Raw genomic sequence first — 25,633 nt, forward strand, 5'->3', positions numbered from 1 at the left:
AAAGAAAAACAGTGTTAGGAGAGGAGGAGGAGGATGGTACCATTAACACTCGGAGCTACATGTTTTCCTTTGATTCATGGGGTCCTGTGGGGTCAGCGGCGCTCAGGTGTGATTAGCTGCGTACGTTGATGGGAGGTTTAGCTGTAAGCTCAGATCAGAGGCAGCTAATAACTCCCACAGTGAGAGACGGCAGCCTTAAACTGTCCTTGACACAATTATGCACCCTATTCCTCATCTTTGTTTTTACTTTATTACATCAGCTAGACTTTTCAGCCGCATCGGGGGTGATGTCACTGAACCTGAACTTCGATAGGTTTTTGTTAAGCTTACTTAATTATTGCGCTGCAGTGAGACATTAGATGCATTCGGGGAGTTGTTACGGCATCGTCATCCATCCAAATGCTGCGGAAAGCCCTCCCGAGTGGAAATTTTGCATCTTGCAAACTGATTAAACCGCAGTGAAGGGTAGTGTGATGGATGTTTTTGTCTTAATTTTTTTGCCAAACTCTCAGTGAATTATGTTCGCATCTCTGTATATCCTCTCAGATTTCCTGCGCTTTGGCCCAAAGTTTGCCGTTTCTTGTCTCTTCCTGTGTTCACAGACACAGAACTTCACTGTACGCTACCTGCTTTGCATTAAACTGCAAACAGACGCAGTTGGCAATTAGCTGGGGAATTGGAGCACTTAGCAGCTAAAAAAGCCACATATTTCCCTCAGCTGTAAAAAATCAAGCACTGATTTTTGCGTCGGCCAGCTGAATAGAAACGCATCTCCAGATGCTGATGTTGCTCCGTGGGTAAATGTGTACATCTTCCACGTATTAGAAAGCTGTTACCAGTCTTTGTATTTGTCCCTGTCACATGTAACATTAGTTTGCATTACAGAAAAAATGTTGATTTGTCTTGAAGCTCTTAATCTGACAACAGCTGTAAACAGAGTTTATGCAACACGGGTGCTGATCCTGGAGTCTCGGCCCTGTGTTTATAATAGAGGGCTTTTTCCTTGTTTGAAAAGATTAATGCCGCTACACCCTGGCTGTTGAGCCTGCTTCCATTTCTCAGAACTTTCCTGAGAGCTTTTCTCTCAACACTGGCGAAAAATACATAAATGAAAGCAATGACAAAAATATCTGCTTTCTTTCCCATTTTCCCTCCCTCCACCGTGCCTCTTCCCTCCCTCCATCTGCAGTCAGTCCACCCAGCGCTGATGAATCAGTAGGTTAAACCACTGATAGATTATCAGCACTCTGTTTTTTCTGGACCCTTTTTTTGTTTTGTTTATGTTCCTTTCTCATCCTCACTCTTCTTGCGGCATGCTTGAACAGTTCCTCCTTTTCAACGTCTAGATGGATGTCATTTTTCAGGAGAAAATGTGGTCCGCTGTTCTTTTCATGACCGTCCTTTCAGATACCACAAAGCTATATTAGATCAGTGCTTCACTGGGTACGTTTTAATAGCCTGGCCAGCCAACCTTTTTTTTTTTTCTTCTTTTTTTCCCCCTTTCCTCTGCACTTCAAAGAATTGGTCTGGTTCCTCTGGATTTGACTGATTTCCAGCGGGCACTGCCAACAGATGCAGTGGAGACTGCGTCTGGTTTTATGAAAAACTAGAAACAAGATATAATGGCCATCCAAGAGGTTAAAGCTTCTGCTTTTATCGTAAAGGACTGATTTTTGCCAATATCTTATTATATCTTATAGTTTCTGTGCCTTTAAAAATATTTGGCATGTATGTTATTCCAGGCCTCGACACACACTGTATCAGGTCATAATAAGCTGATCAGTAGATATATTTATATCTGCAGTGCCAGTTAAAAAATGTAAGAATTTTAAAAACATTTAACTAGGGCTGGGCGATTAAACTAGTTTATTCAAGGATTCAAGGAGGGGAATACAAGGAGCTGAGGGGGATCCCGGACACCAGAAGCTCTGAAGCCTGCTAAAAGCTGTCCATCAAAATCAACCCCCCCTCCCCCTCCCCGAAATAAAAATGAACGTGGTTTTACTGCTATTTCAACATTTAGAGTCATCACCAGAAAAATAACAGCAGAAAAATAACTTATTTGACAATTTTCATCTGTTTCAAGTAAATTTTCACTTGAAATAAGTAGAAAAATCTGCCAGTGGGACAAGATTTATCTTCTCATTACAAGCAAAAAAATCTTGTTCCACTGGCAGATTTTTCTACTTATTTTAAGTGAAAATCTACTTGAAACAGGTGAAAATTGATGTTTTTTCCAGTGATGAGTCTTGTTTTAAGTCTTATGAGATTTTTTTTACTAAAATAAGACATTTTAACTAGAAATAAGACAAATATTCTTGTTAAGATTTTGAGTGAACAATATTAGTGGCTTGATATTCTGTGCACTGTTTTTGTTCACAGTTCTGCAGGTTTTACAGTTCACTCACTTGCACTTTTTTGGTTGGTTTACATTTTAAATGATCATGAAAATTTTTTTTGTCTGCTAAAACTATTTGAAACTTTTTTAAACTGCTTAAAACTACCTGTTTGTTGTGCCATTTTCTATATGGCTCTTGTTAAAACATGCTATTTGCTTTATTCGTTAATAAAAAAAAAAAAAAACTAATCTCTGGTTTCTTTCTATTTTATTCCAGAAGGGAGGGGGGATCTTCTGATTTAAAAAATCGTGATTAAAAATCAAGATCATTCAATATGGGAAAAAAAATCGTGATCACTTTTTTTGCCATATCGCCCAGCCCTACATTTAACTCATGTATCTCTATCTTTGACATTTATTTCCCTTTTTACAACTTTGCAATTAATTTGCCAGTCGAGCTCTTGCTTGAGTGTAACTTGATGACTCAGAGCAATTATTTCAATCAGGTATGTTTAACTTAAATATAGGATAAACATACATTCGGTGCCGGTTCTTCCTCGGCTTCTACGTGAACGGCGTGCATACGTGTAGGGCCTGCAAACCTGCAGGTGACTGTGAGGCAGGAAAACAGCCAGCTCCATGCAGATGCTCTGTTATTAGACAGCTGTCAACACACAGGATTAAATTTACCTCGTAGCAGATGTGCATACCTCGCTGACAATCCAATTATGAAGTCCAAGAATCAGAAAGTCGAAAGGAGCAATCGGCGGGACTTTAGCACGTGTGTCTCTCACTCTCCGGGGTTGCCAGGTTTGATTGACAAATTGGTTCATAGAAATAGTTTCCCACATGTGTAATGACTTGAAGATGTCATACGAAGTTGATCTGAGAGTTTGCTTTAAGGTATTAAAAGTACACGTGTATGCAATCAAAATATTAAGAGGCCGATGTATTCCTCGCGGCCTTATTTCCCTTTCTGTTGCGCTGCAGCTGTTGCGGCAGGCTTGTACCTGTCTGTGTAATTAGCGTATGATTTAGTGAGACCAGTAATTACACAATACACAGAGCGTCTAGGTGTGTTCTGAAGATATATTAGGACGAACAGATGTAGTCAAAGGACTTTATCTGGCATAGATCAGCAACGTAATTTAAAAATGTAGCTTTGATCTGAGCCTTGGCATCTTTCTCTGAAGATCTAGACCCGAAGGCAAAGCAACAAGCTCATGGATGTTCTGGTTTGGACAAATGCCGCTCGCCACAGTTTGAGTCAACACAGTTTCCTAACGTTATACTGTAAATGTTTGAGATATGCTTTGTCTCAAATTTCAAACCAGGTTTTTTTAGTTTTGATAAGGGCAGATCTTTTTTAGACTCAGACACCCAAATCCACTTTACCCTCGTCTTCTGCATGATGCACCTTTTTTAAAATCAGCATTAATTGTGTTGCACGCTTTCAGGGTACGGCAAATAAGGTCTGATCGGAGGTTTTGGTGGAGATAAAGTTGGAAAGCCTGAATCATGGTACTCCTAACTGGGCCTGTGGTGTCTAAGACTACGTTCACACTGCAGTTCCCAAGTGACCCAAATCCGATTTTTTGCTCATATGTGACTCAGATCTGATTTGTTTATGACAGTGTGAACAGCACAAGTCACATGGAATCTGATCTTTTCAAATCAGATTCAGGTCGCTTCCATATGTGGTTCTAAATCGGATACAGGTCTGATGTTTTGCAATGCGACCTCAGTGTGAACAGGCAGGTCGGAATTAATGCGACTTTGACGTCACTTGAGAGCGACCGTTGTCATAATGCTGCGCTGGCGGGGGCGGGAGTCACTCGGAAGAGATCGGAAAAGGTCAAGACAAACGACGGAGCTAATCAGTGGAGGGACAGTGAGGTCTTGGACCTTATAAGTATTTGGGGGGACACTACTATACAGATCGTCTCCTTGAGGTAGCTTGATGTAGTCAGGCATAAGGACATGGCGAACGGCCTTGCAAAAGTCGTGGACAATGATACAAACGGAGGACTTTGCAATGCCAAACAGGTTGGACATAGTCCGGTAACCTGCCCCTGTCGCCAGCCAATATAACCCAACTCCTACACGCTTTCTCAGGGAAATGGGTCGCCTGAACTGAGTGTCTTGTCTTGAGAGTCTCGTGGAGAGGCGCTGACAGATGTATTGGAAGGTAGCCCTCGACATCCTGAAATTCTGGATGAAATCTGTCTCTGTAAAGATCTTCATCACATCATGATCCCACCACTCCTGACTCTGAGTCCGCATCCACTCACACCTCTCTACAGATGAGGCAGCCATCGCTCCAAAAAAAGCCATTATTAAAAATGCGGCTTTCTTTCTCCTCCTTCTCCTCTTCATTAACACTTGCTCACAGTTTCGTCGGCTTCCACCACACAACAACTTCAAAATATACCCATGTACGCTCACTTCTGTTGCCTCCATGTTTACCGCCGTATGACGGCGTGCTGCGTGTGACGTCTTTGTTATTGTTCCTCTGAGCATGCGGGTCAGTTCAGGGCCGCGATGCGTTCACACTCCAGTCTGATATAGGACACATTTTAAAAGATAATTTGAACAGCCACACAAAAAAATGGGATATGGGAAAAAATCGGAATTGAGCATTAAGGCCTGCAGTGTGAACGTAGTCTAAGTCCCCTATAAAGGTAACTGATTAACACATTAACAGGAAGAGTTATACTTTTAAATAATTCCCTGTTCCCTTGAAAGTAAAAGTTGATGGTTTACTTTTACAACTGCAGCTTAAACACACCACTATTGCTTTTATTTCTTTGTTGTTGGAGAGGGTGTAAAGGGCTATTGAGCTGCTGTTGCAAAAGAGATTTTAAATCTTAATGTGCTCTTCCTGGTTAAATAAATGTTTCATTGATTGATTGATTGATTTTCCTTCACAAGAATAAGATATAGACAGCCATCTTCAGACCTTCCTGCTGCATAAAGATATGAACTAACTGGCTATCTTAGCTTATCAAGACAGAGACGAGAGATCTAAAAGTTATTAAAGCTTCTTGAGGACTTTAAATTGTTTGTTTTAATCTATTCAGAAGTTGATATTAAAAAGCAGCAATCGGCTCACGCGTAATCATCCGTTAAACACAAGAGTAGGGAACGATTTATCTCGTTAAAACAACAAAGGCCAGACAAAGATAAGACACAGGACTTCCCCTCAAGACCAAAATCTGAGATGTGGCACAAGAAGTGTCTTCTAGGGACACTTAAGCCCGAGAGAGAGAGAGACGCAGTTGAAACTGAAGCCCGTCTTTGAAAAAAGAAAAGAAAAAAAACCAGCGACCTTTCAGCCCGCAGCATAAAGTGTGTCCTGTTTTGAGTCACAATAGGCTCTTAACTCCCATCTAAACCTGTGAGCGCCGCACTGAGCAGCTCTGGATTCTGATTTCACTCCTGCTCACCTCAGGGCCAGTGTCAACACGGCTGTGGTTCTCAGATGTTGGCCAGGGCCGGTGATGATTTGCTCCATGCCCTCCCTCACTTCCCACTGAGAGGGCGGAGAGGCCCATTCACGTTCTGTAGGTGCTCCACTCACGACGGGCCGGTCCTCCGTGGGCACGTCGGACTAACACAAAGGAGCTCCTCCAAACCTTGTTCCACTTTAAGGTTCTGCAATTGAGAAAATGTGTTTTGGACTCTGAAACACTTACTGTTGGAAGCTGCCAGTAACAGTATCTCAAGCCCATAGTGCAACTGAAAAGGAGAGCAATAAATTATGAGAGGTCCTCAGATTGCACCGTGCTTATCTCTGCCAAACATGCGAAATGAAGAAACCTCCTGGGCAGAGACCCTGAAACGGTGTTCTGTTCATGACAAGACATCCTACAGGCCCCTCCGTTCTCAGCTCCATCCTCTCCACATCCGAGCAGTAGGAATGGGCGATATTTTACCGTTCACGATATACCGTCAAAAAAAAAAAGTAAGAATTTATCATCTCGCGGTTAAAATGATAAATTCCCGTTGATGACGTTTTTGTGTAAAGCTGATTTATGGTTCTGCGTTAAATTGATGCACAACGAAGGAAGGAAGGAAGGAAGGAAGGAAGGAAGGAAGGAAGGAAGGAAGGAAGGAAGGAAGGAAGGAAGGAAGGAAGGAAGGAAGGAAGGAAGGAAGGAAGGAAGGAAGGAAGGAAGGAAGGAAGGAAGGAAATGAGCCAGGAAGGAAGGAAGGAAGGAAGGAAGGAAGGAAGGAAGGAAGGAAGGAAGGAAGGAAGGAAGGAAGGAAGGAAGGAAGGAAGGAAGGAAGGAAGGAAGGAAGGAAGGAAGGAAGGAAGGAAATGAGCCAGAAAGGAAGGAAGGAAGGAAGGAAGGAAGGAAGGAAGGAAGGAAGGAAGGAAGGAAGGAAGGAAGGAAGGAAGGAAGGAAGGAAGGAAGGAAGGAAGGAAGGAAATGAGCCAGAAAGGATGGAAGGAAGGAAGGAAGGAAATGAGCCAGGAAGGAAGGAAGGAAGGAAGGAAGGAAGGAAGGAAGGAAGGAAGGAAGGAAGGAAGGAAGGAAGGAAGGAAGGAAGGAAGGAAATGAGCCAGAAAGGACGGAAGGAAGGAAGGAAGGAAGGAAATGAGCCAGGAAGGAAGGAAGGAAGGAAGGAAGGAAGGAAGGAAGGAAGGAAGGAAGGAAGGAAGGAAGGAAGGAAGGAAGGAAGGAAGGAAGGAAATGAGCCAGAAAGAAAGGAAGCAAGCAAGCAAGGAAGGAAGGAAGGAAGGAAGGAAGGAAGGAAGGAAGGAAGGAAGGAAGGAAGGAAGGAAGGAAGGAAGGAAGGAAGGAAGGAAGGAAGGAAATGGGCCAGGAAGGAAGGAAGGAAGGAAGGAAGGAAGGAAGGAAGGAAGGAAGGAAGGAAGGAAGGAAGGAAGGAAGGAAGGAAGGAAGGAAGGAAGGAAGGAAGGAAATGAGCCAGAAAGAAAGAAAGAAAGAAAGAAAGAAAGAAAGAAAGAAAGAAAGAAAGAAAGAAAGAAAGAAAGAAAGAAAGAAAGAAAGAAAGAAAGAAAGAAAGAAAGAAAGAAAGAAAGAAAGAAAGAAAGAAAGAAAGAAAGAAAGAAAAAGGGAGCAGTGATTTGGGGGCTCCAAAGACTGAATGTGGTGATAGATTTATAGTTACAAAGGTGGAGCTGAATTGGTAATTTTTTTATCGTCATTTTTATCGTTATTGGGATAAATGCCAGAAATGATCATGATACATTTTTTTGTCCATACCGCCCATCCCTACCGAGCAGACGGCGGCGTCCACCCGTGAGTTATACAGTTATACATAAAACACGGAGTCAAAGAGCTGCACACAGAGTTCCTCTAGCAGCCCTTTCTCTCGCTCGTGTTTAGTTAAGACCTCAGTGGGGCTTAATTGCCATCTTGTTGTGGATTCTTTTTAGGGTGGTGCTGATTGATTGGGGATCAGGGTCCTAATATGGCTCATCAGGGACGGGCCCTTTGACATGGCCTGGTCCCAAGGCAATGGCACTGTTTGAAACCAGAGATCCCACCACAGCCCCCACCCATGAGCCTTTCTGGTTGCGTTTTGCTAAATGCTGCCCAGATCAGAGGGGGCTTCACACACACACACACACACACACACACACTGAGAGACTGTCATGATATGTAGGCTGCTTTGACCATTAAAGCAATTTACATTATTCGTCGTTAGTAAAGGCGCACGTCTGTCTTTGCGCGCCTTACCACACACCGCGGGTTTCTCGCACTAGTCATTATTAACAGAGCTTCAGCGCTCAGCTTAGACATGGCCCACTTCCTGTTTCCTGTTTCCCAGATTCCCCTGTGTCAGTCTGTTGGTGATCCTGGTGGCAGGTCTGGTCAAGGTCAGGCACGGTGAAGTCTGTGGTTTAAGAGTGTGTGCGCGCGTGTGTTTTTGTGAAACACGGTTTCTCCCCGAGGGCTTCAATGCCTAGATTGTGTATATGGTGTTTCCCTGAACTCACACACACACACATGCGCACACACACTTTCAGAGGAAAAAAAAAAGACATATGCAGACATGTATGCACAGAAAGTGTTCTTTCTTTCCTGCGAGCGGTGGAGTGTCAGAGAAACAGAGACGGCTACAGTGTACCTTGAGTATTTCGAGGTATAAAAAGAGGCTTTTGTCTGCAATTTGGATCTGTAACCTGCGTGCCAGAGCTGCAGGGTATTTCTTCATTTGTGGAGCTTAACAGAATCAATGCAGTTTGATGTGGAGGACATTGATGAAGGATGCCCTTTTCCTCTTTTAGTGGAGCTTATTTATCAATCAGTTTTTTAATTATTAGTCTTGGCGCCCACCAAATTGCATGAACATGACCAGATGAAACCCACTTTTACTGCATTTCACTCTCTTTACAGTCCAGATACGTCAGCTTGAACTAAAGCAGACTGGTCCTGCAGACCTGCTTTAGAAGAAAATGAAGAGAAGCATTGACTTAAGTTTCATTCTAGATCTCAGAGGAGAGATAGCCATCATGAAAGAAATGTGGACATATCTTTGATCGTGGATCCAAACCCACGTCCAACAATGTGAGCGGTTCCATGTCTCACTGGTCTTGCCACCAAAGAGTCATTTTCTGACTGCGGTAGGTATCCTAGCAAGTCAGAATGCAACTTGAAATGATGTAATAATGCAACCCAGTGCCATTCCTTAAAAACAATAAAATAAAATAAACATAAAAGAAATCAAGCTTCGTGGGACTTTCAGAAAGAATCCAATTTGGTGGAGTTGTGGCAGCAGAGGTCAGCACCATGAAGGCATTGCAAGATATTGCATCTGCAGTAGGAATGGGCGATATTTTACCGTTCACAATATACCGTCAAAAAAATTCCTCACGATAAGAATTTGTCATTTCGCGGTAAAAACGATAAATTCCTGTGGAGGATGTTTTTGTGTAAAGCTACGCACAACGTACGTGAAGGAAGGAAGGAAGGAAGGAAGGAAGGAAGGAAGGAAGGAAAGGAGAAAAGAGGAAGGGAAGAAGGAAGGAGAGAGCAGGAGGAAAGAAGGAAGGAAGGAAGGAAGGAAGGAAGGAAGGAAGGAAGGAAGGAAGGAAGGAAGGAAGGAAGGAAGGAAGGAAGGAAGGAAGGAAGGAAGGAAGGAAGGAAGGAAGGAAGGAAGGAAGGAAGGAAAGGAGAAAAGAGGAAGGGAAGAAGGAAGGAGAGAGCAGGAGGAAAGAAGGAAGGAAGGAAGGAAGGAAGGAAGGAAGGAAGGAAGGAAGGAAGGAAGGAAGGAAGGAAGGAAGGAAGGAAGGAAGGAAGGAAGGAAGGAAGGAATGAAACAAGGAAAGGAGAAAAAAGGAAGGAAGGAAGGAAGGAAGGAAGGAAGGAAGGAAGGAAGGAAGGAAGGAAGGAAGGAAGGAAGGAAAGGGGAGAAGGAAGGGAGAAACAAGGAAAGGAGGAAGGGAGAAAAGAGGAAGGGAAGAAGGAAGGAGAGAGCAGGAGGAAAGAAGAAAGAAAGAAAGAAAGAAAGAAAGAAAGAAAGAAAGAAAGAAAGAAAGAAGAAAGAAAGAAAGAAAGAAAGAAAGAAAGAAAGAAAGAAAGAAAGAAAGAAAGAAAGAAAGAAAGAAAGAAAGAAAGAAAGAAAAATTCCCATTGATGACGTTTTTGTGTAACAAACATGGCGGATCTGAGAGGGAGATAGATTTATAGTTGAAAAGGTGGAGTTGAATTGGTATTTTTTTTATCGTCATTTTTATCGTTATCGGGATAAATGCCAGAAATTATCGTGATAAATTTTTTAGTCCATACCGCCCATCTCTAATCTGCAGGCAGGTTCACGTCACAGTATTGCAGCTACTCATCTCAAGTTCCCTTTGCAAAACCGGCGCACAGAGTTGGTCTCTTTGCCCCCGTATCGTGACCGGGAACTTATCTACCGTTTGTGTTTTTAAAGCATTTTCATCACAGAAAAAGCTGCTACAATGCAGCGGATTTTCTTGTTTTGTTTGTTTACCATAGAGCATGCTGATGACGTAATCCCACATCCCTCTGCATCAGGTTGCAGCCCACGACACAAGGGGACATCCTCGTACATCCTTTGCATGTCTGGATGTCTTCCCCAAGAATAAAATGAAAAAAGGAAAAATGAAAATGCCTAGATATGTGCTGCCAGATTCTTAAAGTTTCAAAAATGTTCAAATGATCTTGTAAAAGAAAGATGTAAACATGTGCACTCTTCTTAGTTTTATGGATTTTTAGAGATCCATGTCTAGCATTGCGTCTCTGAAAGTTGTGTTTCACTTTCTTGAGGTTTTGTGCTTCTCCTCTCTGTTGTGCCTGCATTCCTTCAATTTAGTTTGTCTCCTCAAGTTTCATCAGGAGTTTGGGTTTTTCCTGCGTTGTAACCAGGAGTCTGTCAGCTGGAAACAACGAAAAGAATTTTGCATGAAAGATATCGGACAGAGTCCCACAAGCGGCGTTGCCAGCATCTGATTAGCGGCTTTGTTTAACGACCTTGTGAGTGTGTGTCAAGGCGGATCACGTTAGACCCAGCATAAACTCCTTTTGTTTGTTTCTCTGCGTACGACAGACACTTCTGACAACGGTGTGTGTAAAGAGGGATTATTTATGAGCTCCACAGTGCGACGGTGTTTTCTTTCCCCCGCAACACGTGTATTTAGTGACTCTTCATCTCGCTCATCAAGGATTACTCCACTTTCCTCAGGAAGCCTTTTCTCATGCTTAAACATGTGCATTCTTGCTCACGAAGCCTGTTCGGTTGCCAGTGAGCCAAAACATGAGTCCTCGGGCCTTTTTAGAGACAGAACATATGTTTTGTTTTGTTTTGTTTTTTGTTTTTTTGCTTTTGTTCAGATTGAAATCTGTGATCTCTGCAATAAGCTGTCATAAATTATGGAGAGGTGTGTGTGTGTGTGGCAAGGGGGGGGGTGCAATTCTGTCAAAATCACAGATGTGGCTTCGCTCCCAGCAATTGTGTTCCCCCTTTTTCTTTCATTTCTGTTCTCCTTGCTGTTCCTGTTATTACTTCCACACTGATGTTTGCAGGCAGCCTGGAGTCAATTTAAAGAATGTTATTAAGAAAAAAAAGCTCAAAGAAAGAATTTTTACTGCAACAAAAGTGAAAAGTAAAAGCCCAGTTTTTTCTTCCATGGGGCAAAGATTTTCAAGCTCACTGCCAGTGCTGGAAAGGTATTTCTGATCTGATGTCGATCTCCTCTGATCACTTGGTTTCAACCCTTTTCATGAATCGCGGTTAGTGCAGTGGGTGGCGTTTCCAAAACCATTGTGTAGTTTATGCCTGTGTTGGGATGTTTTAGTTAGACATTACGGGAGGCATCCCACATCCATTTAGTCTACTGCATTAAACACAACAGCTATTTAAAGGTCATTCAGTCATTTATTCACAGTTGAAAACCTGCATGCATATATATATTATATACAACACGCATACCAGAGGTGTCAAAGGTATTCACATTCATTACTCAGGTAGAAGTATAGATACTAGAGTTTAAAAATACTCCTGTAGAAGTTGAAGTATCAACTCAAGTTTTTTACTCAAGTAAAAGTATAAAAGTAATGGTTTCAAAACTACTTAAAGTATAAAAGTAAAAGTAATGTAAAGGGGAAAAAAGCCATTAAGGACAAAAGCCATTGAAAATGAATGCATCTTAGTATAATGCAAATATATTAAAGAACCATATAAGTGTACTATTGAGCATTAACATGTGTTTCAGAGAGCAGGAGATATGATGACTAGTTGCCTATAAGTATTGTAATGGTGCAAAAAGTCAAACTTCAGAGGCATGTTATCATTTATCCTAACCTTTATTGGAATGTACATCCAAGTTTAGTTGCAGGAATCTGAGGGAACGGATGCAAGAACAAAACTGGACAAGAACATCTGAAACAACCACAACCAAATTCACTCTATCCGGATGGAGCTATTTAACTGGATCGTTTTTTTCTTAAAGGCCGAAATGAAATAGAGTAACGAGGCTGTTTTTAAAATGTAAGGAGTAGAAAGTACAGATAATTGCGTGAAAATGTAAGGAGTAAAAGTAAAAAGTCGTTTGAAAAATAATTACTCCAGTGAAGTATAGATAACCAAAATTTCTACTTAAGTAAGGTAACGAAGTATTTGTACTTCGTTACTTGACACCTCTGACGCATACATATATATGTATATGACCTTCAGCAGTTACTTGAGTCAAATGAAAGCTCCTCCTCATGATCACCTCCCCTGGAGTGAACTCGGCCCCCTGTGTTGCACTTGTTTGCAGGTGTCTGTTTAAACGCCTCTCACTCTAACTTAGTTTTTTAAAGAGGTAGATGACCCCGCTGTCCTAATTGACAGCCCGACTGACACCTTCCCTCCTGAAACCCACCCACGCTCATCCCACACCGTGTCCCTAGGTCAGAACCTTTGTGAGGAGCGAGGCGATCGATGCAGGCTCTCTTACCGAATGGTGAATTAGCGTCCATGTGGTCACGCTGTAATCAAAAGTCCTTTGCTTCCATCCACAACCGGGACTTCCAGCCCTTTGTGGGCACAGTTTTGGCCTTAAAACGAATTCTTTTGTCCAACACATCAAACGACACCATCTATAGCTGGAAGTAATTTTGTGCAGTGTTTTAGATTAGATCAGCATTCATCGGATTAAGTGAAGTGCTAAAATAAATAAATGTTTACCAGCGTAATTCAACCATGGGTAGTTCCATTAAAGCCTTCAGACAGGACCTGTAGCAGCTTTTCTGGGAAACTGCAGCTTTTCCTCAGACTAATTTGAAGCGGCACATTTTCCATTTCTGGGTAAGGAAACCCGTGCTCGCTGGACACTGGTGCCACTAATTAATAATGAGCATAGTTGGAGATTATTAGCATAACTTAAGGTCATGTTCACCCTCATTATAACTTAAAATAACCTGCCTCCTAATATTAGTCTGAGCTGAAATGGTAAGAGAAAGAAATGCTGGCACAAGCAACAAAGTTAACACCATTGTTTTTGTTAGTTTTTTTGCTCCTCGATGATGTTTTGATATTTTGACCTTTTTATGTAGTAACTTCTAGCATCTAAGAGCCTAAAAACGGACAAATTGCTCAACTAAACAGTTATAATGCAATATTTGTACTAACTGCATGTCAGAGGTTTTTCCCCTCTGACCTGTCTATTGACCTTTTTTTTTTTTAAAGTGGGACGAGGGCACCCAACCTCAAATCCATCCGGTGTGTCTCTTCTTGCTCCCCTCCTTTTTAAGTTCACCCTGAAGCTCTTTGGCTCCGACAGAAGCCTCCATTGTTGCCGTGGGCGAGCTGCAGTAACACGAGGAGCCAGAGAGCCTCCTCTTTCTCCATTGTATCCTGATGCAGCGCCCCAGTTGCCCTCTCTCACTCTTCCTTCCCAGTCCGGTCATGGGCCACCGGCCCCCACGGATCCCAGTCAGCCTCGGCCTCTGGTGGCCACGCTGGCCCCCTGTCGGTGTGAGATCTTCTCAGTGCAACCACGCCGGCGGCTCTCAAAGCTCAGTGATGAAGAGGGCACGACGTTCGGACCTCTGAATTATTGTGCGAGTGTGTGATTGAACAATTCAAGGATTAAACTAAACAAGTGTGACTTAAACAAAGGTCTAAATTAAAAGTTGATGTTGATTATTCTGTAGAGCAGGGGTGTCAAATGTGCGGCCCGCGGGCCACATGTGGTCCGAGAGAGATTTTCATGCGGCCCGCGAGAAGTTTCCAACGCAAAAAAACAAAATGTTAATTTACTAAAAAGGAAGGCATAAATAATTGCCATGAATCGCAGCATATCTGATAATATATTTCTTCTACAAATCCATCGTTACTCTACAAAGAGAGCATTTTTCGAAATTTTTTTAGTTTTCTAGAATGCATTTGCCGATTTTATTTCTTTGTAGACGGTCGTTTATTTTTATTAACTGACTACTATTATATATTTTTGCAGGAAAAATATCACTGCTTAAAAAGATGATAGAAGATATTTATTCGGAGAATTTCAGTTTTGAATACGAGGATAGTGACCAAGTAAAACAGTTAAAAGAGAAGTGCTGACTTTTTCGGCACACTGGCGTAAATATCCGCGCCAATTTTTAAAAATAAATACACTTAATTATACTGGAAAAATCTTTAAATCCCAAAGAAACACTCTCGGATAAGAAAGATTTAGCTTTTAATTACATTTCCTATAAAAAAGCGAAATATAAAAAAAACATACTTGTTTCTGTTTATCTTTGTAAAATTATATTATAAGTATCTTACATAATTTGAAAAAAAACGAGATATTTCAAGAAAAGATCCTGAAGAAATATATTTTACATAATTAGAGTGCCCCCGAGAAAAAAATTGGTCAAATCCGGCCCGCCAAGCAAAATTAGTTTGACACCACTGATGTAGAGGCTTGATATCGTTTTAAATCAGACTAGAGGGAGAAAACACTTGTTTCTTTCTCCAAATGTTGTTGTTGGACGTATTCCCATTGACGTTGGTTAACATGCGGCTAACTTAGCTGCCCTTTGACACAATACTACCAAAGCCAAAAGATTTGGACTTTAAGCCAAGCTAAGCTCCAAGTTGAATGCAACTGCAGAGTCACAACAAGCAGGTTCAGGTAACTGTCTGGAAACAGGAATATGCAGTCACATCGATTTATCTCTGGAGTCAGCAGAGCCTAGATGACATGAACGGTTGTATGTCTAAACTTGATCTCACATCCACCCAAAAGCTAATGTTTATTTACTCCAACAAATGAAAGATATATCTTCTGAATCCTGTCATTTAAGAGTTTGGCAGGGAAGCGATGTGAAGATTTTCCCTCAAATGTCTAATCAAGTGCTTAGTCTGGGGTTTTGCTTGAATCATAATTACCAACATGCTCCGAGTGACAAGACATGAAAGGGGGTCCCACTGGCCTCTGTGGGCCCCATTTCTGCCAGCTATCCATCTATGTGTCTGTGTGTAATGACGATGGTGAAAGAATACTGCTGTATAAATATCTGTTGTTGTAGAACTTTTATTTAGCTGCAGCTCCCAGCATGGGCAACAATGACAGTAAATATTAACAAAATGAGTGTGTAGGGTGAGATACACGTCTCATTTAGATCGTCATATGATGGACTACGTCACATCTAGTGATGCCGAAGTGATCGCACTTTTGCACTAAACTTGACTATCAACATGTCTGAAAACCACCTCATGAAGGTTTTAGCCACATTTTACAGTTTTTTTTCAGATTCTAGTTGTTTCCCTTACAGGGTTTTCTTTGTGATATGTAGATTTTGCAGTTCTAGTGTTAATGGAAGCTCCCTGACTGGTAAGAGCTCCATGTCCAAAAATGCCAGCTCGTCTTTCCTTATTTTACATCTCTGTTGCTACCTTTTAAGGCCTTACAGAGGGAACAACAATAATGTCCCACCATTTTGCATTGAGGGATGGTCACAAACGTACACAATATCAACTTTTATGGGGCTTTCAACACAGACTCCCTGCAGGAAACAATACACCACTCTGAATTCATATGAGCTCTTTGTGAAACAGCTTAAAGGGGACCTATTATGGCATGTAATATCTATTTTAAACAGGCCTTGAATGTCTTAAAAACAAGCTTTTGATTGTTTTTTCTAAATAAATTAGAAATTCAGCCTCTGAGGAATGTCTCTATCATCCCATTCTCTAACCTCATTATCTATGAGGGATTCTGAGTGGGCGGGGCTATGATAATGAGGCTCTGGGCTGATTGGCTGCCTGAATGATGTGTAGCAGGGGAGGGCACTAGGGATGGGCGATATGGACCAAAAGTCATATCTCGATATTTTCTAGCTGAATGGCGATACTCGATATATATCGATATTTTTTCTGTTCCATAATTGGGGTTTCCCCCAAAGCATTTAGGCATAGCATCTCTGTTAGCTTAATTTCTTTCTGACGCAAACCCTTAAAAAACAGTCAGTTTTAATACAAAGCCTCGTGCCAAATGTCACACAGGTTCCTTTATTAACAGAGGTCTGCACAATATCAAAATGTATAAAACAAATGAAATAAAAATAAACTGCCTGCATATATAGAATAAAAATGTTTCTTGAATAAAATCAAACAAATATCCCTTTCCTGCATAACAAGTAAATTAAAATACACTGTGCAATTAATACAATGTAGACAGTAACAGGCAGACTTTTCCACTGAGGTTGACAGTTGTGAAAATAACAAAACATTTGTGCAAATCTCAAATAAAACATTCAAGTCAATTTGTCACAAAATAAGCTATATCAAAAGCATTAAAAAAATAAAAAAAATAAAAAAAATAGTCCTAACTGCATGCGATGCGAGTGAGCGTCAGCCACAAAATCACTTCCATTGCTTTATTTTCCATTGGACTGTCCTAACTGGACGCAGCACTGCGCAGCGCGACGCGGCCCACCGTTTTGAGCTGAACATTTGTTGGACGCCTTGCTTCTATTTTCTTCCTGTCGCTCGCATTGAAAGCCAGTTGAAAGCGCTGTAGGAAACAGTCATGGATGAGGAACGGCTGATCCAGTTAGTTGAAATGAGTTATCTCTATGATTCCTCCTCATTTCACTACAAAAACCTCAATAAAGTGGCAGCTGGCTGGAGGGAGATGGACAGAGAGCGTCCGATGTCACGCAGTGCTACGCAATAGTCGGACGCTCTCATGCAGCTAGGACATGGTGTTTAGTTGTGGGCGTGGTTTGCATTTTGATTACGTAACGACGGGAGCAGAATCTGAACGGCTCGTAGAAGCCACATTACACTTTAGGCTCATCCGGGCGGCTGTAGAGATGAAACACTGCAGAATTTGGTTGCTTTCCTCCTTCTCTGAGTTGCCAGGCTGAGGGGAGACCACTTTATATATGTTAAAGCAAGAGAAAACGTGTTTTTCATAATAGGTCCCCTTTAAGTGCAATATTTCTCAAGTTAGTATTTAGGATTAGGATTATTTCAAAAGGTGAACTGTTTATTAAAGAACTTCCAGGAGCCCGTGCAATTCACAGTGGTGTAGTTGGTAAATAACTGATGGCTAAATAGATTCGTAGTTGCATATAGGAGTTACATATGTGTTGAGGGGCATCCCTGATGGGGGAGCTGTTAGCTCACGCCGCTGGCAGCTCATCTCCTCCTCACTCAGCACCCACAGCAGCTCCTGGAAATAAAACCCTGAAATCCAGAATGTCATCAGCGTCCACCCCCTCACTTCCTCGCCGCCTCACCCTCAAATCCCATCCCTTCTATACTCCCTCCAACCGAGAGGGTCGAGTTTCATGCGCCGTAAACCCCTAAACTCAACACAAACCCGTCATCGCACCCCACAGCTTCTTGATGAGGAAAGCAAAGTTTGCATCCTCCAGAGGTTCTCCATCGTTAAACGTGGCGAAAGCGAAGACGCAGCAAAATGCGGAGAGTTGTGAATGTATTTCAAATCACACGTGCTTTGTAAGCAGTTTTCATCTAAATTTATGGTGTTTTAATGATATCTCAGAAGTTTGACGTCCACATGCAATTTTAGTGCCATTGATTTACGCAAAAGCTAAATAAATGCAAACAAACTGGGGAATACATTTGCAGTAATTTGAAAGTTCTGTGTGTTCATTGTTGAAATCAAATCAAACTTTATTTATATAGAACCTTTCATACAATAGTACGACGGAGTATTAGGGCCAAACTAAGAAAAAAAAAAGGAAATTACGAAAATAAAGTCATAATAATATGAGAATAAAGTCGTAAAATTACGACAATAAAGTCATAATGTTGCAAGAATAAAGTCGTAATATTATGAGAATAAAGTCATAAAAATAACGAGAATAAAGTCATAATATTACGAGAATAAAGTCGTAAAATTACGAGAATAAAGTCATAATATTACGAGAATAAAGTCGTAATATTACGACTTTATTCTCATAATATTATGACTTTATTCTCATAATATTACGACTTTATTCTATTACGACTTTATTCTCGCAACATTATGACTTTATTCTCGTAATTTTACGACTTTATTCTCATTATATTATGACTTTATTCTCGTAATTTGCAATTTTTTTTTGTCTTAGTTTGGCCCTAATACTCCGTCGTACAATAGTATAGCGAAGTGCTTTATATAATAAAATACATTTAACATATAAAAACTCACACAATCATGGTTAAACACACACATTTGGTCATTTTAACACACATCCTCACATTAACACCCACACAGCACACATAGACATTATAACACATAATCATGAACATCAGAAATAAACATCATAATAAAGAAATAAACATGTTTTATTCTGTTTATACATGTTGCATGTTCTTTTTTCATGCCACTCACCATCACCTGCTTTTTATAAACTTCAGAATAATGCTACAAAGGCAGACTTCAGTTCAGTCGCAGGATTTGCTCCGGCTTCATGCTGATTCGCTGGCATTTTTTAAATAAGTCTCCTTTTTTAAAAAGGAAAACCAGACCGGACAGGAATCCGGCTGCCCTCTTTCCTCCGGTGGGTTGTCAGTCCCGTCTGCGTCTTGTGGTGTGGAAATCTTTGTGGACACCCTCACGCAACCCTTTTTCCTGTTAGGGGTCATCTCTGCAGGACAGAGGTTGCAGGAAGCTGGTCCTGAGAACCAGAAGTGGAAATCTGTGATCTGCGATCAATTATGAAGCTTTAAAAGGAATCCGTTTGTTTCGGCTTTGATGCCAACTTCTCCCCGTAGATGATCGAGTGCAGGGTCGACTCATTCGTTTTCCTTCCTCGACTGTAGAATCCCGTTCCTGCTAACATCGCACTCGTCATCAATCGTTACTCCTCGTCTCGGAGATCAAAGCTCCGTCTGTCATTGTACTGATAGATCTCCATTCCCGATCTCCGTGTTCTGATCAAAGGTTGGGGAGCAGAAAATACACACAAGTACTCTGTCCTGCCAATAGTTTCTGGTATAAGTGTGTCCTTGCCATTAGGGATGGGCGGTATGGACTAAAAAATGTATCACGATCATTTCCGGCATTTATCCCGATAACGATAAAAATGACGATAAAAAAAATACAAATTCAACTCCACCTTTGTAACTATAAATCTATCTCACTCTCAGATCCGCCATGTTTGTTACACAAAAACCTCATCAACAGGAATTTATCTTCCTTTCTTTCTTTCTTTCTTTCTTTCTTTCTTTCTTTCTTTCTTTCTTTCTTTCTTTCTTTCTTTCTTTCTTTCTTTCTTTCTTTCTTTCTTTCTTTCTTTCTTTCAGGCTCATTTCCTTCCTTCCTTCCTTCCTCCTTTCCTTGTTTTCTCCCTTCCTTCTCCCCTTTCGTTCCTTCCTTCCTTCCTTCCTTCCTTCCTTCCTTCCTTCCTTCCTTCTTTTTTTCCTTCCTTCTTTCTTCCTGCTCTCTCCTTCCTTCTTCCCTTCCTCTTTTCTCCCTTCCTTCCTTCTTCCCTTCCTCTTTTCTCCCTTCCTTCCTTCTTTCCTTGTTTTCTCCCTTCCTTCCTTCTTCCTTGTTTTCTCCCTTCCTTCCTTCCTTCCTTCCTTCCTTCCTTCCTTCCTTCCTTCCTTCCTTCCTTCCTTCCTTCCTTCCTTCCTTCCTTCCTTCCTTCTTTTTTTCCTTCCTTCTTTCCTCCTGCTCTCTCCTTCCTTCTTCCCTTCCTCTTTTCTCCCTTCCTTTCTCCTTTCCTTGTTTTCTCCCTTCCTTCTCCCCTTCCTTCCTTCCTTCCATCCTTCCTTCCTTCCTTCCTTCCTTCCTTCCTTCCTTCCTTCCTCTTTTCTCCCTTCCTTCCTTCTTTCCTTGTTTTCTACCTTCCTTCCTTCCTTCCTTCCTTCCTCTTTTCTCCCTTCCTTCCTTCTTTCCTTGTTTTCTACCTTCCTTCCTTCCTTCCTTCCTTCCTTCCTTCCTTCCTTCCTTCCTTCCTTCCTTCCTTCCTTCCTTCCTTCCTTCCTTCCTTCCTTCCTTCCTTCCTTCCATAAATCAGCTTTACACAAAAACGTCATCAACGGGAATTTATCGTTTTTACTGCAAGATGACAAATTCTTACCGTGGGGAATTTTTTTGACGGTTTATCGTGAACGGTAAAATATCACCCATTCCTACTTGCCATTATATATAGATGTATTAATGCTTTGCAGCACGGCTCCTTCACTATGTCACTCCTCCACCAAATTAGTTGATCACTTATTTCTATTTAGCTCTATGGATGTGACTGTAGTTGGTGGTGGAAAAGAAACTTAATGATTGCATCCAACAAGGTTTGAAGGAATCTGATTGGGCAATCCATGTCCTCGATACCTTGTTTGCGTAGGTTCTGTGGCAAAGCCAGCCTTTCTTTTTATATCTGTATTATGGCTTTATTTTCAGAGAAGAAAAAAAAAGGAAGGAAAAAAAAAAGCTTTCCTTCTAATTAACTGTTATAAAACATTACGCAGAGGGCCTGTGGTGTTGGTGTGTAAAATAAAAGCCCTATCCACTGTTTACACAAATAGCAACTGCACTTAGCTCTCTGTTCCTGGTATGGCTAACATGAGCGCTCAAAAATAAATGGAAATGAGACGCAAGAATACATTTCGGAAAAATACGGTTGCCTTAAAGTCATCCCTAAAGAGCTTTGGTGGGGGCGGTGGGGTAAAATAACCATTGCTCTTTTTGATGTCACAAGGAATTCACAGACACATTAATGGGCCTCTTATGTATGGTGATGAATCGGGGATGATTTGGAAAATGGGGAAAGTTTAAAAGAAAAAATGAAATAAATCTTCGAGATCTGTGCGGGGCAATTTGTGATTTGGGCTGAGTCGGTTTGGTTGAGGGCATTCGGACCGGCCAGAGTTGTAATTTGCCCACAGGGATCCGGCTGTGTTGCGGCGGATCGTCTCCTCTCCCTTGTCATTTACTTGTCTGTGTGTGGCTTAATGCTAGTGTGGATGTGTGTGTCCGCCGTCCTCTGTGACGCACTAACCTCCGGGCGCCCTGGCCGCGCTCCATCCCTCTCCCTTTACCCTCTGTGAGTGTGTGTGTGTGTGTGTGTGTGTGTGTGTGTGTGTGTGTGTGTGTGTGTTCTCCCATGCTCTAACTGCTTATTCATAAACCGGATCATCATATTCAATCAGTCACGACCTCCACAAATTCTCCAGGCGGTTCTCACAGTGGGAACTTTTTCTATTACAGGGTTCCTCGTTGATATACCGGTAGGTCCAGAGGTATCTGGACCAGTGCCGTAGTTTTTATGATTTTACCTTTATGCACATGAATCTGAAACCCAGTTTAATTAAAGATATGGTGATATGTGTATTAGGGATGGGCGGTATGGACTAAAAAATGTATCACGATAATTTCTGGCATTTATCCCGATAACGATAAAAAAAATACCAATTCAACTCCACCTTTTCAACTATAAATCTATCTCGCTCTCAGATCCGCCATGTTTGTCATCAACGGGAATTTATCCTTTTTTCTTTCTTTCTTTCTTTCTTTCTTTCTTTCTTTCTTTCTTTCTTTCTTTCTTTCTTTCTTTCTTTCGTTCGTTCGTTCGTTCGTTCGTTCGTTCGTTCGTTCGTTCGTTCGTTCGTTCGTTCGTTCGTTCGTTCGTTCGTTCGTTCGTTCGTTCGTTCGTTCGTTCGTTCTTTCTTTCTTTCTTTCTTTCTTTCTTTCTTTCTTTCTTTCTTTCTTTCTTTCTTTCTTTCTTTCTTTCTTTCTTTCTTTCTTTCTTTCTTTCTTTCTTTCTTTCTTTCTTTCTTTCTTTCTTTCTTTCTTTCTTTCTTTCTTTCTTTCTTTCTTTCTTTCAGGCTCATTTCTTTCTTTCTTTCTTTCTTTCAGGCTCATTTCTTTCTTTCTTTCTTTCTTTCTTTCTTTCTTTCAGGCTCATTTCCTTCCTTCCTTCCTTCCTCCCTTCCTTCCTTCCTCCCTTCCTTCCTTCCTTCCTTCCTTCTTTCCTCCTGCTCTCTCCTTCCTTCTTCCCTTCCTCTTTTTTCTCCCTTCCTTCTTCCCTTCCTCTTTTTTCTCCCTTCCTTCCTCCTTTCCTTGTTTTCTCCCTTCCTTCCTTCCTTCCTTCCTTCCTTCCTTCCTTCCTTCCTTCCTTCCTTCCTTCCTTCCTTCCTTCCTTCCTTCCTTCCTTCCTTCCTTCCTTCCTTCCTTCCTTCACATACGTTGTGCTTGGATTTAACGCAGAACCATAATTCAGGCTTTACACAAAAACGTCATCAATGGGAATTTATTGTTTTTACCGCCAGATGACAATTTCTTATCGTGAGGAATTTTTTTGACGGTATATCGTGAACGGTAAAATATCGCCCATTCCTAATGTGTATCTGATATCTTGCAGTCATTGACTGCCCGAAGCCTGGCGCTCAAAGGAAAGTACCAGATTGTGAGTTAACCCCAGAGGAGAGGCTTTGCCGGGGCCTCGACTTCAGCGATCTGCAGTTGCTGCTTGTTGGCGGCTCTTTCTCCTCTCACCAAACGTCGGGTCGTATTTTTTTATAAGAAAAAACGATTTAAAGAAAAAACGTGTAGCAGTGTGTGAGTTTGTGGCTTGCTGAAGAGGTGCTAATCCTCCTGCAGGCGCACCACAACATGGACTCATAGCGACTGATACCGATCCATATTTTAGTGGGAAATTACATATTCTAGAGATAACATCTGCTTAAACATGCATTTAGTCATAAATGCAGCATTCGGATACCTCTGCGGCGCTGGCAGAAGGCAGACCACTGCTTTATTGCAGTGTGTGTGTGTTTGTGTGTGTGTCTATGTCTGGAAAGCCTATTTAGATGTGCACAGTCAGGGGTGTGTGTGTGGGGGGGGGGCTGACCTTGGCCCTTCAGTCACTTAACACTCCTCAGAGAAAGGGAACCTAATGACCCCTGACTCACACCAAAATTATACACCCTTGATGTCACTGGAGCCTAAAATGTGTGTTTTGTATGACTGTGCCCCCATGAATAGTCATGGATTTGTTTATGCTCACCTGAAGCCACGTTGCTTTGTTTTTAATGATATTTTAAATGATTTTTGTGCTTTTTTTTTTTTTTCTTTTACACATTTTGGAGTTTGTGGAGTTATGCTTTAATTCGTTTTACAAAACTGTTCAATGTGGTCACTTTGAAAGGTGCTACTTCTGTTGGCCATTGTTCAAGCGACAGTTTCCGAAGCATAAGGATGTACTTTACATCAGCCAGTAATGCGTGTGTGTACGAGCAGTGGCATCATGTTCTCCCCTGTTCTATATATTGTGGTTTTGCCGGATCTTAAAGACCCCATATGGCATGACTTAAAGCACATGACCAAGTGATTTCACACTGAGTGAATAGCCTGCAAGTGTGCACGTGTGGTTTGTGCATGCACGCTCGTGTGTGTGTGTGTGTATATATAGAATAAGAAAGGTGACAGACCAAGGCACGATGAGAAAGATGGAGGTGGGTGAAAGGGTTTTTTTTTTTAAATAAGGACAGAATTTTCTGAATTAACAAGGAATCTCTTGAAGGAACTGAAAGTTGAGTAGTTGTGAAAACATAATTGCACTTGTGACATATGGTTCAAATTACAGTTGGTGGTGACACTTCTCTGCAATGAGAGGAATAAACTTAGACAGCGGCCAAATATTAATTCTGTACCGTTCTCATATGTGCTGTGCTCTGCATGGGTGTGTGTGTGTGCTAGATCTCTGCCTTCAACAGAAGTATGACTTATCTTGAGCCAAGGAAAGGCAGAAACAAAAAAAGTTTTTAAAAAACAGCCTTTCCTTCAGTGGAAGTGAAGGATTCTTTGGTGTAATTATCATACACGGACTGACCTCTAGTGGTGTTTTTGTGCACTGCACCCCATCTGACTTGCAGCTCCAGACTCCATCTGCTCCTCCAGCATCTCAAGATGTTTCTCTGTTGATTATGTGGCTTGAACTTTAAATGGTCCTCACCCTGCTCTCTGTTTCCCCTCAGCGAGGACTTTGATGAGGAGGGATTCTGCCAGCCGTACAGAGGAATAGCCTGTGCACGCTTCATCGGGAACCGCAGCATCTTCGTCGACTCGCTGCAGATGCAGGGGGAGATCGAGACCCAGATCACAGGTGAGGAAATGCACCTGCACTGCAGTCTGACGTTTTTTAAAATAAAGGACTTGATATGTGCTTTCATATATATATATGTATATATATATGTGTGTGTATAGTCAAGTCAAGTCAACTTTAAAGCACTTTAAAAACACCAACATGGTCCAAAGTGCTGGACAGGCAAATGGAAGACAAAACACCATAATACACAAGGCACATAAATAAAACAATCATGATAAGTTAAGTTAAGTGAATAAAAAGGATAGAATAGAAGAAAAAAAAGAATAAAATAAAGAATAAAAGGATAAAATAAACTCAACTGTCTTGCTAGGTGTTAAAAGCCAAGGAGAAAATGTGGGTTTTGAGAAGAGATTTAAAAACGGACAGAGAGGAGGCCTGTTTGATTTGCTGAGGCAGGTTATATATATATATATACATGTATCATAGATGTCATCTTTTCAAACAGATCCTTCTTTTCTTAAAGTCTCCCGTTTGAGTGATTTCAGTAAATATGTTATAAAATTATTCGAGTGACAGATTGCAATCATGAGGACTAAAGATGAAAGAGCATTTAATGTCAAGTAATGACTAACTCGTTTCAGGAATTTCCACCAGACTTTAGGTCTGAAAGAGTTTTTTGGATGAATGAATAGGATGGAAAGAAATTGATAAATACCAACTGAAATAATTATTAAATTATCCTCGATTTCTATCATTTCCCATTGCGCACTAACTGAATTTTAAACAGTGTGATTATTAGAGAACAGTGATATTTTTGGTCTGATTTATGCAGCGACACACGTGATGGATAGCTCACGCGTCAGCAGCATCTCACTATCATATCATTTCAAATTGCAATTATTGAAGCACAAGTCAGTATACTCTAGCATGTTTCAATATCAGTGATTTTAATGTATTTTTATAGATTTCAGCAAGGCCTTAAAAGTGATTTGCCCTCCTCTCCACCAGTTCAACCACCACATGTCTTCAGTTACCTATTTTACACTGACTGAGCACCTTAATAAAAGTGGCCTTCCTGCATATCCTAAATAAATTAAAAACTGCTGCAAATTAGGTTGTTGGGGTTTGTTTTTTTTTTTAATCCTTAATCACTGTGCGGCAGGAAGGAAGCAGGACATCAGAGTTCAGAAGAAGTTCAGCCCGGTCTCTACTCGACATGGAGCACACATGGCCCCCACACTGTTTGATACCGTTATGAAAATCGGTCTCGGCTCCTGTGTTTTTGTCTTACGTGTTTTCAGGCGCATGTCCTTGGAGGTCA

At 41.3% G+C, this 25,633-nt stretch overlaps 1 protein-coding gene across 2 annotated transcripts in view; it reads left to right on the forward strand.

Annotated features, from left to right (window-relative positions):
* ror1 (receptor tyrosine kinase-like orphan receptor 1) overlaps positions 1 to 25,633 on the forward strand; it is a 169,768-nt gene that overhangs the window by 126,741 nt on the left and 17,394 nt on the right. For both annotated transcript variants that reach the window (XM_061738718.1, XM_061738719.1), the window contains one exon: positions 24,242 to 24,369. In XM_061738718.1, the coding sequence (XP_061594702.1) occupies positions 24,242 to 24,369 (128 nt within the window). The remainder of the gene's footprint in view (positions 1 to 24,241; positions 24,370 to 25,633) is intronic.

Source organism: Cololabis saira, chromosome 13, assembly GCF_033807715.1.
Source record: "Cololabis saira isolate AMF1-May2022 chromosome 13, fColSai1.1, whole genome shotgun sequence".
Taxonomy (NCBI): Eukaryota; Metazoa; Chordata; class Actinopteri; order Beloniformes; family Belonidae; genus Cololabis; species Cololabis saira.